Below are 12710 nucleotides of genomic sequence, written 5' to 3'. Positions count from 1 at the left end.
TGACCATCGCGCACCCAATTCAAGGCACGCTCTTCAGAGGCTGGGGCTAAACTCAGGTAGCTTCTGCTTGGGGCTTTGGGTGTGAGTGGAGGGCAGCATAACGCAGCTCTGCACAGCACAACACGACACAGCACAAGAAATCAGAGGACGACATGGGGTGTGCAAGGTACAGTGCAGCAGCTTTGGGCGGACGCTAGCACTCACTTGGGGCTTGGATAGAAGCGTGGTGAAGCGTGTATCAAGCGTGTGAGCCTGCGCTGGGCCTGTCGACTTGTGCCAATTGTGTCGTGTCGTAGCGTGTTCTGTCTCTCGGCTGGGGAAATACGGCGTGGGCTTGAGGCAGGGATCCGCGAATGGAGACGGGCGTGTGAGACCGCATGTAAGAAAAATATAAAAAATGTGAAAGTGTAGGTGAGAGTCAAAAAAAGAAGGTTGATTGAAGATGACCGCGTCAAGGCTAGGAGAAATGATGCCGAAAAAGCACTTTGTGATCCAGTCCGAGGTATTAATGATGCTCATACATCGGATTGATCGTGAATGATTTATCTTGATCCGATTCAATAGTACGTAGATGGCAAACATGGAAAGACATTTGTCTGATACAGAACAGAAACAACGACTACTGGTAGTTCGAATTAAGCAATCTTGAATTATATGTTGAATCGACTTTATCGTGGAGTGAGAGGTGGCTTCAAAGTGTGAGAGAGAGCCTCAATATTTTGGTAGCACGATGCACTCGGCCGAATCTATTTATTTGTTGACTGCTTTCAAGTTTTGATAAGACATTTATTGTTATATGCTTCAACAACGCAGTCCTCTCTTAAGCGGCCACGACAGTTTGTTTGTTTAGAACTTCTGCTCATGGCCGCTTCATGGCCTCGTTGAGCAAGGCCACAGCCGGCCCATTGTCCTTGTTTATCAGCATTGTACGTCCATTCAATGGCCGAATGACCTATTAAGGAGCACTACACAGACTCACCACAGCGAGCCGGCAGACACCAGCTGTAAAGAACCGTCACATTCGCATGCACCACCTAGCCTTTATCATGGCAACCAAGACATTTTGAAGAACTCAACGACACCACTCAAGACCAAGTTGAGGGTGCCCGCCATGACCGCGGCCTCTGGCCGACTGAAACCATCGTCATATTGAGCCAAAGTCAATGCGCTTGACTGCCAGCGAGAGTGATATACGCGCTAGCTCGGTGTAAACGAAACAGAAATCATGAGATATTGTCACCATTGCATCAATTCCATGATAAGGTGATGGCCAGGGGCTTGTTTGAGATGCCCCAATAATAGCAAAATCATCTGTCAGAACATCGTCCCTGTTGCTCGGGTTGCGAATGCAATGCTTGTCTAAACCTTCAAAAACATGGATTCCCTTACAGTGATAGTGTCATGAATATAAAAAGTCCGGTCAACAGTGGACGCTTCTGCACTCTAACGGGGTTCCGAGCTGCCCGTAGCTTAGCCAACATCCCACACTCGTCATCACTATGGCGGGATAAGCTCCCGTTGGACACTTGGCTGCACTCGTCGTTGCCCAGCGCAGCTAACGCGTGTGCAAGTTGAGGTTAGGTTAGCCAATGAACCACTTGCTGCGCTTGCTTTACAAGCCCACAAGTTACTGTGCAGGTCCGACGGGAACGTGAAGCCATCGCGTCCCGTCTCGTCTCGTCTCGTCTTCCTCGACAACCGTGTCGTTCCTCAGTACGAATCCATACCGACGCGGCACCTGCGCGACGAGACTTGAACAGAGACTAATACGATTAACTCGAGTCTTGCCTAAATCCTGACTTTCATCTGAATCAGCCCAGTTGCCCATCTCGTCGACCAAAGGGAGGTTTCTGTGGGTTTGGGGGTGTTGTCTGCCAAAAAGAAAAAAGCCTGAGCCTATGATAATCACTGAAGGGCTCTAAAGGACTGAAAAGCCCTCGTGCTACAGTAACCACCAGTAGTTATCCGCTGCTCGCGTTGCTTTCAGGTATTATCGACTCTTACATCCTCCCCGAGCCAATCAATTGGCTGCATCGGGCTTCTGCATCTCAACTAATCATGCATGTAATTGAATGCTCGAGCATCAATGCCATTCTCAGTCTCCCTCACATCTAAAGCTGTCACTCAATCCCCACAGCGTGCGATCTTTACTTTGACTTTCCAATATACCCACTGAACTACAGGTCGCTAGACAAGCCTTGGGCAAGATGAGAGGCTCGCATAGCTCTCGCTTCATTGGCTTTAGCATTTTGCCTCCTGTGTTAACTTAACTTATGCTGTGCTGTGCACCTGTCATTTGTACATGATTGTCAGCTCTCTAGCTGTAAACGTCAAACTGTCACTGTCACTGTGTCTGTACGTAGCATGGTGTTCGTTCATCGGTGCGGTCCTCTCCTCGCATTCCCTAGCCTAGCTCAGGGGTGACGGCCCGGCCGTGGTACAGTACCAAAAGTCGTGAGACGCTGTCAGCGTTCTGCCCTGCTAGAACCCTTGAAAGCTGTGGTTTTGGGAGCACAGCACGGAGCAACATCTGCAGCAGGTTGTTCTGCGTATAATGCCAAGCCCGCTTTGGTCCTCGGGCGTATCGTATCGTATTTCGTTGAGTCGTAGGAAGTTTGCTCAACCGGACATGTCCCCGCCTTGACGACGCTATTCACAAATCTGACACTATTCGCATATCCGTACATAAACACAAATCATATCGAGGCCATCTTTTCTCCTGTATGTCATTGTTCGACAACTTCAACTAACAAGCAACTTCCCTTGAATGAGCTGTCAGTCTCACCTTCAGCCTCATTTCCCTGTTCTAGACATGATCTCGCTCGATACTATTCTGAGCATCGGAACTCAAATCCGTGCCAGGTGCCACTTTGACAAAGCGAGATCGCTATCATGTCGCAAACGAATTTATTCGCCCGTTGCGTATCCGGTTGGATCTCATACGTATCAGACCCATCTCATAGTCGATCTCAGTTTCCTCATCCCCGTCCATGTAAGGCGGGTATATGGAACTGTTGGTAAAAGGAGGTGCTTGGCGATACTGTGCAAGTAATAAAACATGGTGATTACGGAGTATTGTTACGAGATATTCCATGCAGTGGCTGCATGTCCACCAACGCTACTGCTAACTCACTCAGACGTCCCGTCCATATTAACGGTCGTTATAGCGCTGTAAGTGGTATCCGATAGGCACAGCATTTTTGTTGGTTATTATAGATTGAAATCTGCTGCTGTATCACATCACACCTCATGGCATCACCAACAGATTGCTTGTCTCGCCATGGATCAGACTCCTCCAAACAAATCTAGTTCAAGGCTAGTCATGGCAACTCGTACAGCTTCACCGATATTTGCGCTCATCTTGTGTTGTACGTGCCCGTCAGCGGGCTCAGTTCGTAATAAGTCGCCCGATGCTCATTTCCATCCCATGCCGCCGCTTCAATTTACTGCTGCAAGGGAAGCCGGGAAAAAAATGGCTCTCTCCACAGCGCACAAGAGCGTCTCCACGCCGAAAAGAAACATGCTTGTATAAATGGTACGCATAAGACGTCAAACGGGCACAAGCACAACACTTTGTGAAGATAATGACGCGAGTATGGGGTTGTTATACATTAGCCCGCCTGTGCAAGTGTCGGTTACTACAAGCAAGACAAAAGTTTCGCTGTTAGCGATTGATGAGCTTCTCGAGTTGCCTAGTCGACAAGCGAAATGGATTGCCTTCAGATAGTGATTCAAATTCCAACGAGCCAGGGTCTTTGAAGAATGGAAAAATCTCTCTGTTGATGCCATCATAGGAATATTCTTTCAATTCGGGGTCCAACATCCATTTGTCCCTCTGGTATCTAAGAATGTCGCCGCCTCGTTATAAGTCATATAAACGTCCGTCAAACATTACTTCAGCCGCTTGTGCTTGGTGGCACTCAAACCACAGCTTCCGCCCAAGTTGTCGCAAAGCCCAGTCTGACTAGGCATCAATTCAAGAAGAATATACTCCTGTTGCCCTGAAGTCTCATCAAATCAGGAGCACTGCTCGCGCGCGGGATGCGGTTAGGCGTGGGATCGTCCAAAACCTCCACAATCCTCTCTGACGACAACGACACCAGGCACACGATCAAGGCACCAGGTCTAGTTCCAGGTTCAGGCACAGGCACAGGCACAGCACACGACCATATGAGGAAGCAAAACTCGCGAATGGGCCCGAAAGCCGGAAAGTATCACATACACGTCTGCTCAAGACGAGACCTGCACCCCTTTATTAACCCATCCACCTCGCGCTCACGTTATTAACGCGCCCGCGTCAAATGGCGACGCAGTTTCTGAGAGCCAATGAGACGGCGTAGACGCGCATTTCATGAGACTCTGGAGTCAGCGCATCTTGGGCCGGACCCAGGTGGCTGGGCGAACGGGAGAGCCTGGAAAAAGAAACCGAAAGTTGAAGGGCGGGCTAGGCTTAGCGTCAAGGACCTTGCACAGCTGCACGAATTGACAAAAAACTTCAAAGTGCAACGGGCACAGTTGGATCGACAGTATCTGACCTGTAACCTGCAACTGAAGCAAGGCAGAGACAGTGATTGAGTCAAGGTAAGGGTGATGGTGCTGGAAATGAGGCTTTCCAGGTCATCGTCAGTTTCTGAGCCCGATCAGAGAGGTAATAGCCTGATCGAGCTTTGATCTCTTACGAAGCCTTCTTTTCTCTTTTGGTTTCTGTCACCACTTCTTCTCTCACTTCTCACATGCGCCAGCTTGACGCCAGTGAGGGGTAGCCCCAGGAACCACGTCCAGGATCCCCTGGTTGTTCCCGACGCGGAGGGTCAAGATATCCAGATCTGGCTGAACCATGACCAAAGGTGTGCCAGCCTGTAGATCTTCTATGCCATGCCTCATTCGTTATTTCTTGATCATGATTCTTTGATTGGAATTGACCCATATATGTGACAAGCAATTTGTATGGTCAAGAGGCTGGTTTAACTATCATGACGTGCCTCCCTCGGGGTCTGAGTTTGATCGTGGTGATCTTGACTTTGCTCTTGACTCTGATGGATCAAGACTGATGGTAGTGGTATTCGTAATTCAGTATGGTTCAAACTCTCTACTGTTTAGCTGCCCAGAGACGATCACTTGGCTTCAGAAACCCCTCACACCAGGAAGAGCAACTCCGGAGAAGGAAGACACAGTTCCGTAAAGGTAATTACAGTGAATAGTTTTGGCTGAAATTGTTGCCCGCTTGGCAATCCCTCAAATGTTTCCTCCGCAATTGCTGAGATATCTAACTGCGACGGTTCAGCGCCCAATCTTGGACCCAACCAAAAGACAAAACAAAGGAGGCCTGAACAAAGACCGGCATAGGTAAGCCACGTCTCGCGGATGCCGCATGAGCCACTTCTCCCTGCCGATCCTCAAGGGAGAACAGATGATATTGAGACTGCTGGTGGCTTTGCGTGTCCCTGAATCTCAACACCAAACCGCAAAATAGAATTGTCTCGACCACGGTCCTCAACTCATGCCAGATTCGCGATTGACGGCCTTTTGGAAGTGAGCCTAGTGCTTTGGTCGGTACGCTACTGGCTGTGATCCTACTCACCCATGTCCCAGCAAAGTGGCTGACTTATCGTTCAAGGTGCATCAATGGTCTGTCTTCAATATTTCGTCTTCAACCTACGACTAGAAGCAAGGCAAATGTCACCACGCCAACAAAACTTTGAGCTCTGTTCTCTGAGCTCATATTTCCTCATCATTTCCCTACCTTTAATATGCAGGTTTCAATTCTCCCTCACATTTGACCTTGAAAATGCCAAAATGTGACGTAGGACCTTAGCTTCAGCAGTGGAGAAGGACGAGCTATCAATGGGGCAGGCGTGGAACCTAGTGCAATTGAGCCTTGAAACTTTGCCATTTAAAGTCTAGGAAGCTTGAAACTAGTCTCTGCCCCGCATTCACTCTCCGAGTTCCCAATTCAGGGATCACCAAATTCAGAAGAGTCTTTTGCAGAGCAGAACCAAGATCCGATATTACTGTACAGTTGCTTCTCGAGAAGCGACAGTCTCTACAGAGATGAGACATTGACTAGAATCTGTTTCGGACCCTTCTATTATCGATCTAGGTCCCGAGTTCCGCTCTGCTAAGACCGAGTGGTCTCCTTCACATTCCCGTGAGACTGTGGAAATGAAAATGCACAGAGCCGCAATCTTCTCAGGAGGACTTGTCTCGTCAGAGTAACGCACACGAGTAACCTCGGTGGTGTGAGGTGGTTGCGCCGGTTTCCATTTTCACACTACTAACTACTCCAATTAGATCCTTAGCACCGCGGGTAACGAATCCCAAAGAACGGCACGCCTGCAGCAGGCTTGCAGAAGTGCTGTCACTTGTTGCAGAATGCCAATGGCAAGCTTTCAAAGGCATGTCGATACGTCAGAATGTGCAAGCACTTTAGGAGCAGGGCTAAGTCAAGAGTTATCACCTCGTATAGCATGGCATGCTCTGATTTTCCCCTGGCCCGGGGTAAGACTCTGAGAGAGCGCGTTAGGTTGGCTTGATGCCGTGGCTACTGCAGAGTTAAGGGTGAAAGGGTCCGAGACACGAGTCTCGGATCGAGTTGCTTAATTATGGCGTCAACGACATGATATCGGCTTGGTTTTCTGGCTCCACGTCTTGTTTCTTTTGGTGATGCATCATCCCTCGCTTCGCCCTGCTGTGGTGCATAGTGTTGCGTTGCTGCCTCCGCCTCCGCCTCCGCTCAAGTCAACGAATTACGCCCAAGCCGAGACCCTGATACTCATGCTGACACCACTCATAATGCCTGTAGCTCAACACCGAACCAAAGAACCCTTAACTTAACTTAAGATCAACCCCATCCCTTGCCCGCGCCCCCATTCCGAAGCCCCGTAACTTTTTTTTTAAACGTGTCTTGTCTCTGATGAAATAAACGCCAAAAGACGCCTCAGAGACGCGCGGGCTTTGGCGATGATTTGCAGCTCGCAACACGTTCCACGTACATGGGTTGCTGCGAGACGCGTGAGATGAGGAGCCACCTTCACCGCAGTGAGGGGGAGTTTGAAAAAAGGAAGTTAAAAATCATCATAGGCGGACGCTCACGCCCATATTGAGGTTGGTCACGATGGAGTCTGCATCGGCCACTCCATCACCTCGCAGAAACCGCCGAACGCAGATTTTTTTTCTGTTTGATGAAGTTGTCGCCGCCGGCAATTGCTGACTACATATTTTCCACTTGGCGGATGTTGCGGTTCTTACTTATGCGTGCAAGGACCATGAAAATCACATTAATTGAGCCCAGGACCAACAAATAGCGGGCTAGACACCAGTATCCATCGCCTGAGACAAGCGGTCCCCCCCGAATTAGTTATCAACAGCCTCGTTCCCGTTGGTTGCACTCTCGACATCCACTCTCCGAGACGGCACCGTGGGAGAGATCTTTGCCATCCGAGGGTTGAAACCCGGACCTCTGTAACTGGTGGATGTCACCAAGTGGTTCGTAGTGGATTTTTTTCTTCTCCTTCGTCTTCTTGTTCCCGCAGTCTGGCCCGCGGCGATGGAATCAGAGCCTCTCATACGCTCAACAAGTGCCGTCTGCCGTCTACAGTACGTAAGATCCAGTCACGATAGGGTTGGTTCGACCGACAGAGTGGTACTGTTGCTGTACCCCATGAGGTTCCATCCTCGTCCCCGACCACGCTGCAATTTGAGGTTATCCACAAAGAGATCCAGATTTGCACAAAATGGACACGAATGCACGTGCCAGGCCCCAGCTTGAAATGACGCTAATGTGCAAATGTTCCAGAAGCCTTCCACAAAGCGGAGCTACCCGCGTAGGTGACGACACATTTGACTCCTTTGACTCCTTTTCTGTGTGAAATGAGGCTGAATCACCCGAGCAGCCATTCTCGTTTTGGCGTAGCGTCCCCCCACACGTCGGGTCGTGATGCGCTAAGATACGGTACCTTCAGGGTCCATTTTTACGCGAAAGAAGCCTGTTCTTGACTTTTTGGACTCTCCTCTTTTTTATACATGCTCATCTCGTCTCTTGTGCACGCCTCAATAGCTCCGCTGTGCCGTTTTGTGTCTCGTGACTGGTGCGTATGCGGATGTTGGTCCTGGCTTGACTGTCGGCAGAATCATTTCCTAGCGGCCCAGGCCCATTGAATTCGATAAGTATCCATCCCTCGCTTCTTCACCACAGCGACGCAAGGTTATAAGAACCAGACTAACTGGATCCATGACGCCTCTAAGGGAACCGAATCCATTCATCTGAATGGTTTCATGCAAGGAGAAAAAAAAAGTCAAGGAAAAAAAGGAACCATGATACCCACTTGACTTTCAACTTTATGCATTGCCAAGGCTGGTCGGAAATGCATCACCACGGGTTTCACGGCGCTGGGGAGAAACCCAACCTTGCAGTTTTTTATGAATTGCCATGGCGATGACACGAAATCTCTGATCACCCTCATTCAAAGCTCCGCCTCTTGCTTGAAAAACTCTCTCGTGCTCCTCTTTCGCACAGCGTCTCCGAGGTTAAGCTATCTTCAACCCATCCTTGGTCCTCGGTGTTACTCGTAATGCTCCAGCTTGAGCGCCCCGATTGACGGCGATAGAGACACCATCGGCAGTTCGTGTCAAGGTCTCCGCAAGGAGAACTGTTTTTTATCAAATGCCGTCGGCAGCCGCCAGTGAAAGGAATTTTCAAAGGTTCCAGAATACCGATTAATCCGGAAGAGATCTTGTGATAACCTCACGTTGCCTACTCAACTGGTTTCGGTCGCAGGTCCAGTGGACCTTGACACCACGCCATACATTAAAAACTCTTACTGAGTCATTGCCACTGACAAAGTAATACGCTCTTGGTTGAATTCAACCATTGCCCTTTTCACGGAAAATGTTGGGGCCTGTGGTTTATTTTGCTACTTCTTTTCGTGTTTCGGATCTGTTCTTGTTTATCGCGGTTGTTGATTTCACGTTGCTGGGCATATTGTTTAAGCTCGATAGGATCTGACATCCATATTATTGCTGTTAACCTATATCAGTCTGATGCCAGGGTTGACATTCCATCAACAATGTCTCAATGGACCCTTCGGCAGACAAGGAATCTTGAAGTCGTCAATACAAACATGGAAGCCATGTGTCTCTGCGGCCCCTCCAGGGTAGCGCCCACAGCAATCTTAGTTTCGCGGGGATGCAATCACGCGATATCATTGGCTGGTCCCATCATCTGGGCAGCCTGCTTGCAATATCTGTAACATGGAAACTGTAACATGGAAACTGATACACCCGCTACACCAGAAGAGCTTGGACTGCGGTCCAGTCATACTTGGAAATTCCCCGCACCTCTTGTTGTCGATGCCTTCATGTTCTCACGTCTGCCGCCAAGTGGCGAGTGGACGTGTCTCAAACCCTACCAGGCTGAGTCAGGAACAAACCTGTTCACAAAGTTACCAAGATTACTTTTCCAAGCTATCATGCACTTCTGTGTCTCTGTCGCATTACATGCTACACTGATAATTGTCTCTTGGTCATGTTGCCGCGGACGATGGATTTATATCGCGCGCGAATTGAGTTTCAAAACAACAATAAACAATAAACATGGAGATAAGCTTCAGAAACCCCGAGTGGGATGTGTCCTGCATCCGAAAGAGGCATATGCGAGTGACCAGGGTGGCATTTTGCTGACCATGAACCACGATCTTGGATCTCAAACCAAAGGCCAAGAATTGACCATCCAGTGAGAAGTCTCAATGAGGTTTGGTTTCTCGCTGCCTGCGTTTTCATGACGACGAGTTGCAGTCAATGGTTCGTCTCCGAGGGTCGACCCCTGGTCGCTTTAGGTTGATAACCGCCGCTTCGCTTGCAAGTCTGCCCTACGACCTGATACGGATTGATGTTCCCTTAACCAAGTTGGGTTAATGGCTCAAGGTGTCAGCTGGATGTGGGAGGCTGTGAAGAAGGCCATCACCGAGCGTCCTATCAGCGTTGAGAATCGACATGTCGGTTGTTGACATGAACATGTCCCCTCTGCAGATCCATGCAGTGCATGTGAATGGCTTGATGCCGTTGGTCTGTCGTGATGGGTGATCTGTAATCTGATGGGATTCTTACGAACGGGGTGCAGATTCGACAACGCGACACTTTACGAGTGCGCCATTCACTGATTGTCAAACATGATGGACTTGATCGACCCGGAAGACGATCCTCAGCTGTCGGATGCTATCGGAATAAGACCGACTGAAAGGAACATTCTGGTTCGGAATACTTGACCAAAGTTGGTAAGCTATAAACAGTATCACCAGTTGATTCGTGAGCGGACAATGAAGCTGGGACAATTGACAGGGCATAGCCTTGTTTGGAACCGATGGTGAGATTGGTTTGTGGCCTCTGGTTGGTCAAGAAGTTCTTCATGTTTGCTTTTTGAGACACCAAATCGGGAAACTAGCCAACCTGGAATCTCCAACAACAGCCACCAGAGGCCCAGTCTTACCAAAGGATTATTCAATCCCCTCGGCCGCCCGCGGGGCTTGGTCAACTTGAATATGAGACTGAATATAGGCCGCATATGTGGCAAGAGGTAAAATCAAGTCCGTGATCGCGGAAGAGAATCCCAATCGGGGCCATTTTTTCGCGATCTGGTTCACTCGAAGCCTTTGACCGGGGCCCCTGTTCAGAGCTGGGGCTCGTGCGGCGGTCATACGGGTTCGTCGTCTTGGTTCATCCCCGCAACTTTTGCAGCCTGGGTTCTTGTGGGGATTTTGATCGCGATTCGGGAGTCAAGTCGATCAAGTTCAAGGGTTTTTGAAGAATCATGAAATGTTTCGGTTTACGGAGAGATGGATGAGATGTTCAAAGTCTCCGACCCTATACAGAGACAACTTTGACATGTGCGGTCTCAGTAACGTGAGAATCACTTCAAACGAGAGACATGAGTGAGATGAATAGTTTCAAGTTGCGCTCTCCGTCCAGTCGCCAGCGAGGCCTCGACTTCGAGATGAACTAGCAAGGCTCAGGGTAGGAGACTAATACCTCAATATCAGCTCATCAAAGACTTGCCCATTGGTGTTTTGCGAGGCGCTTGCGTATCAGCAAACACCAGAATGTGCGTTGTCAACGCTAGTTTTCTTGATTGCTTCCAATTCCACGATACCCCATGTTATTTTAATAACTCTATTAACATGCGATGTAACTTGCCTATATCAAAATAGCTCAACTCGTGCCGAATGGACCGAGGTGAAGCATTCAGATTGAACAGAGGCTTCAATCAATACTCGAAGCAGATTTCTTCAACCTGTGGCTTGCTGTTTTTGGTTATGGAGGGTTCCATACGCGGATCAATGGCGCGCTCTAGCACGCGGAATGGCTTGAGGCTTTTGTTGCGGCTTGCGCTACCATTGACAACACAATGACGCTCTTTAACAAGAGAACATCTGCTATATACCGACAAGAGGGCGTCGAGTTGTTTACCAAGTTCTGCAAGGCAGAGATCTGTTCGCATTCAGCGCCGAGCTATGCATGCATTGAATATGTACGTTGCGCCACGATGTGACTGTGCATGGGTCCCAACAGGTTATTCTGAAGCTATGTATCTACAGAAACACGATTTCTGATTTGATAGTCTTCACTCGAGTAAACAAACAAACCGTGTACCGGAAAGATCGATATCCGAATTGTTGAAATCTCCGATAGGACAACCAGGATCCCGATACTCTTCCCCTCCCTTTGCGACATACATGGCGCCATGTCGACTTGCGGGCTGACCTCTAAGATGCACCGTAGCCTGGTGTGGCTGACTCTTTTACTTGTTGGTTCTTTGATTTGACGCTTCTCTTTACCCATGATCCTAGAAGTTAATTGCTGGACCCAATTGAGAATGAGGACATGGCCACGCTATCATGAGTTTGACACCATTCTTTCGTTTGCCAGAAGGGTTCTTTGTTGATATGCTACTTCTGGGTAAATGCAGCTGAAACAGTTCTGAATAATCCTCGTATATTAAGCAGCTAAAACTTATACTACTGTACAGCACAAGACCCGCATGCATACGATTCTCATCTCAATCGGCCAGTTCTTACTGCCAAGAGATGTAGATATCGAAATCTTGGAAATCTGCTCATTTGCGGTGTTTTTTTCTCGATGCCTTACTCAACTGAAACTAGGCCGAGCAAACAATAGCGTAGGTAGGTCAATTTCGGTCCTTTGAGCGTCTCCCTGAATGTGATAGTGATACAGATGCTCTAGGGCCCAGTTTGCTTACTGCGTGTTGGTGGACAATCATTGCTGTTCTCTGACCTGACTTTCATCTCGCTACAACCCTGGTACAGCAACCACCAACACAACCCCTAATCCGATGCGTTATCAGCATATTCTGTAGGGCTGCGTGTGTTGGGTGCTGCGAAATCGGTCAGTCATTCGAGGGTTACTCTGCTGCAGATGATTTGCATTTCGCATTGCAGGCTGTCGCCCGTTCTGAGTGACCTGAGCGTACGCATGTCGTTGAACTCGTTCACGAGCCACTGTACGACGTCGTACATATAACAAGGTAGCACCAGGGCTTTTGTGTCTCGTACAGCGGACGGGAAACATGCCCTGAACTCGCACAAGGGCCTGGCATCGGCGGTTCCAGGTGCTACGGCGCAGCTCCCTTGTATCGAGAGAGCCTAAGCAATTCGCTCCTCGAGGCCAGGGCAAGCGAGAAGGATGGACGGGTTCGACGC

The 12710-nt window shown here is 49.1% G+C and overlaps 2 protein-coding genes across 2 annotated transcripts; both read left to right on the top strand.

Moving 5' to 3' along the window:
- Window positions 1-1382: 1382 nt before the first annotated feature.
- Window positions 1383-1618, top strand: BKA55DRAFT_548958 (uncharacterized protein). The gene has a single exon (XM_046191155.1). It carries the CDS (start codon window positions 1402-1404, stop codon window positions 1573-1575), a length of 174 nt encoding a protein of 57 aa, XP_046056329.1. The 5' UTR covers window positions 1383-1401; the 3' UTR covers window positions 1576-1618.
- A 3551-nt stretch (window positions 1619-5169) lies between these two features.
- BKA55DRAFT_548954 (uncharacterized protein) lies at window positions 5170-5839 on the top strand. Its single transcript, XM_046191154.1, has one exon. It carries the CDS (start codon window positions 5626-5628, stop codon window positions 5800-5802), a length of 177 nt encoding a protein of 58 aa, XP_046056328.1. The 5' UTR covers window positions 5170-5625; the 3' UTR covers window positions 5803-5839.
- Window positions 5840-12710: the final 6871 nt, after the last annotated feature.

This window comes from Fusarium redolens (genome assembly GCF_020744475.1).
Source record: "Fusarium redolens strain MPI-CAGE-AT-0023 chromosome Unknown BKA55scaffold_1, whole genome shotgun sequence".
In the NCBI taxonomy this organism is placed as follows: Eukaryota; Fungi; Ascomycota; class Sordariomycetes; order Hypocreales; family Nectriaceae; genus Fusarium; species Fusarium redolens.
Note: the sequence above shows the minus strand (reverse complement) of the source record. Positions and strands in the feature narration are given on the sequence as shown.

Excerpts from the sequence above, each read along its gene's own strand:
- BKA55DRAFT_548958 (XM_046191155.1), top strand. The coding sequence starts at position 1,402 with ATGAATATAAAAAGTCCGGTCAACAGTGGACGCTTCTGCACTCTAACG.
- BKA55DRAFT_548954 (XM_046191154.1), top strand. The coding sequence starts at position 5,626 with ATGGTCTGTCTTCAATATTTCGTCTTCAACCTACGACTAGAAGCAAGG.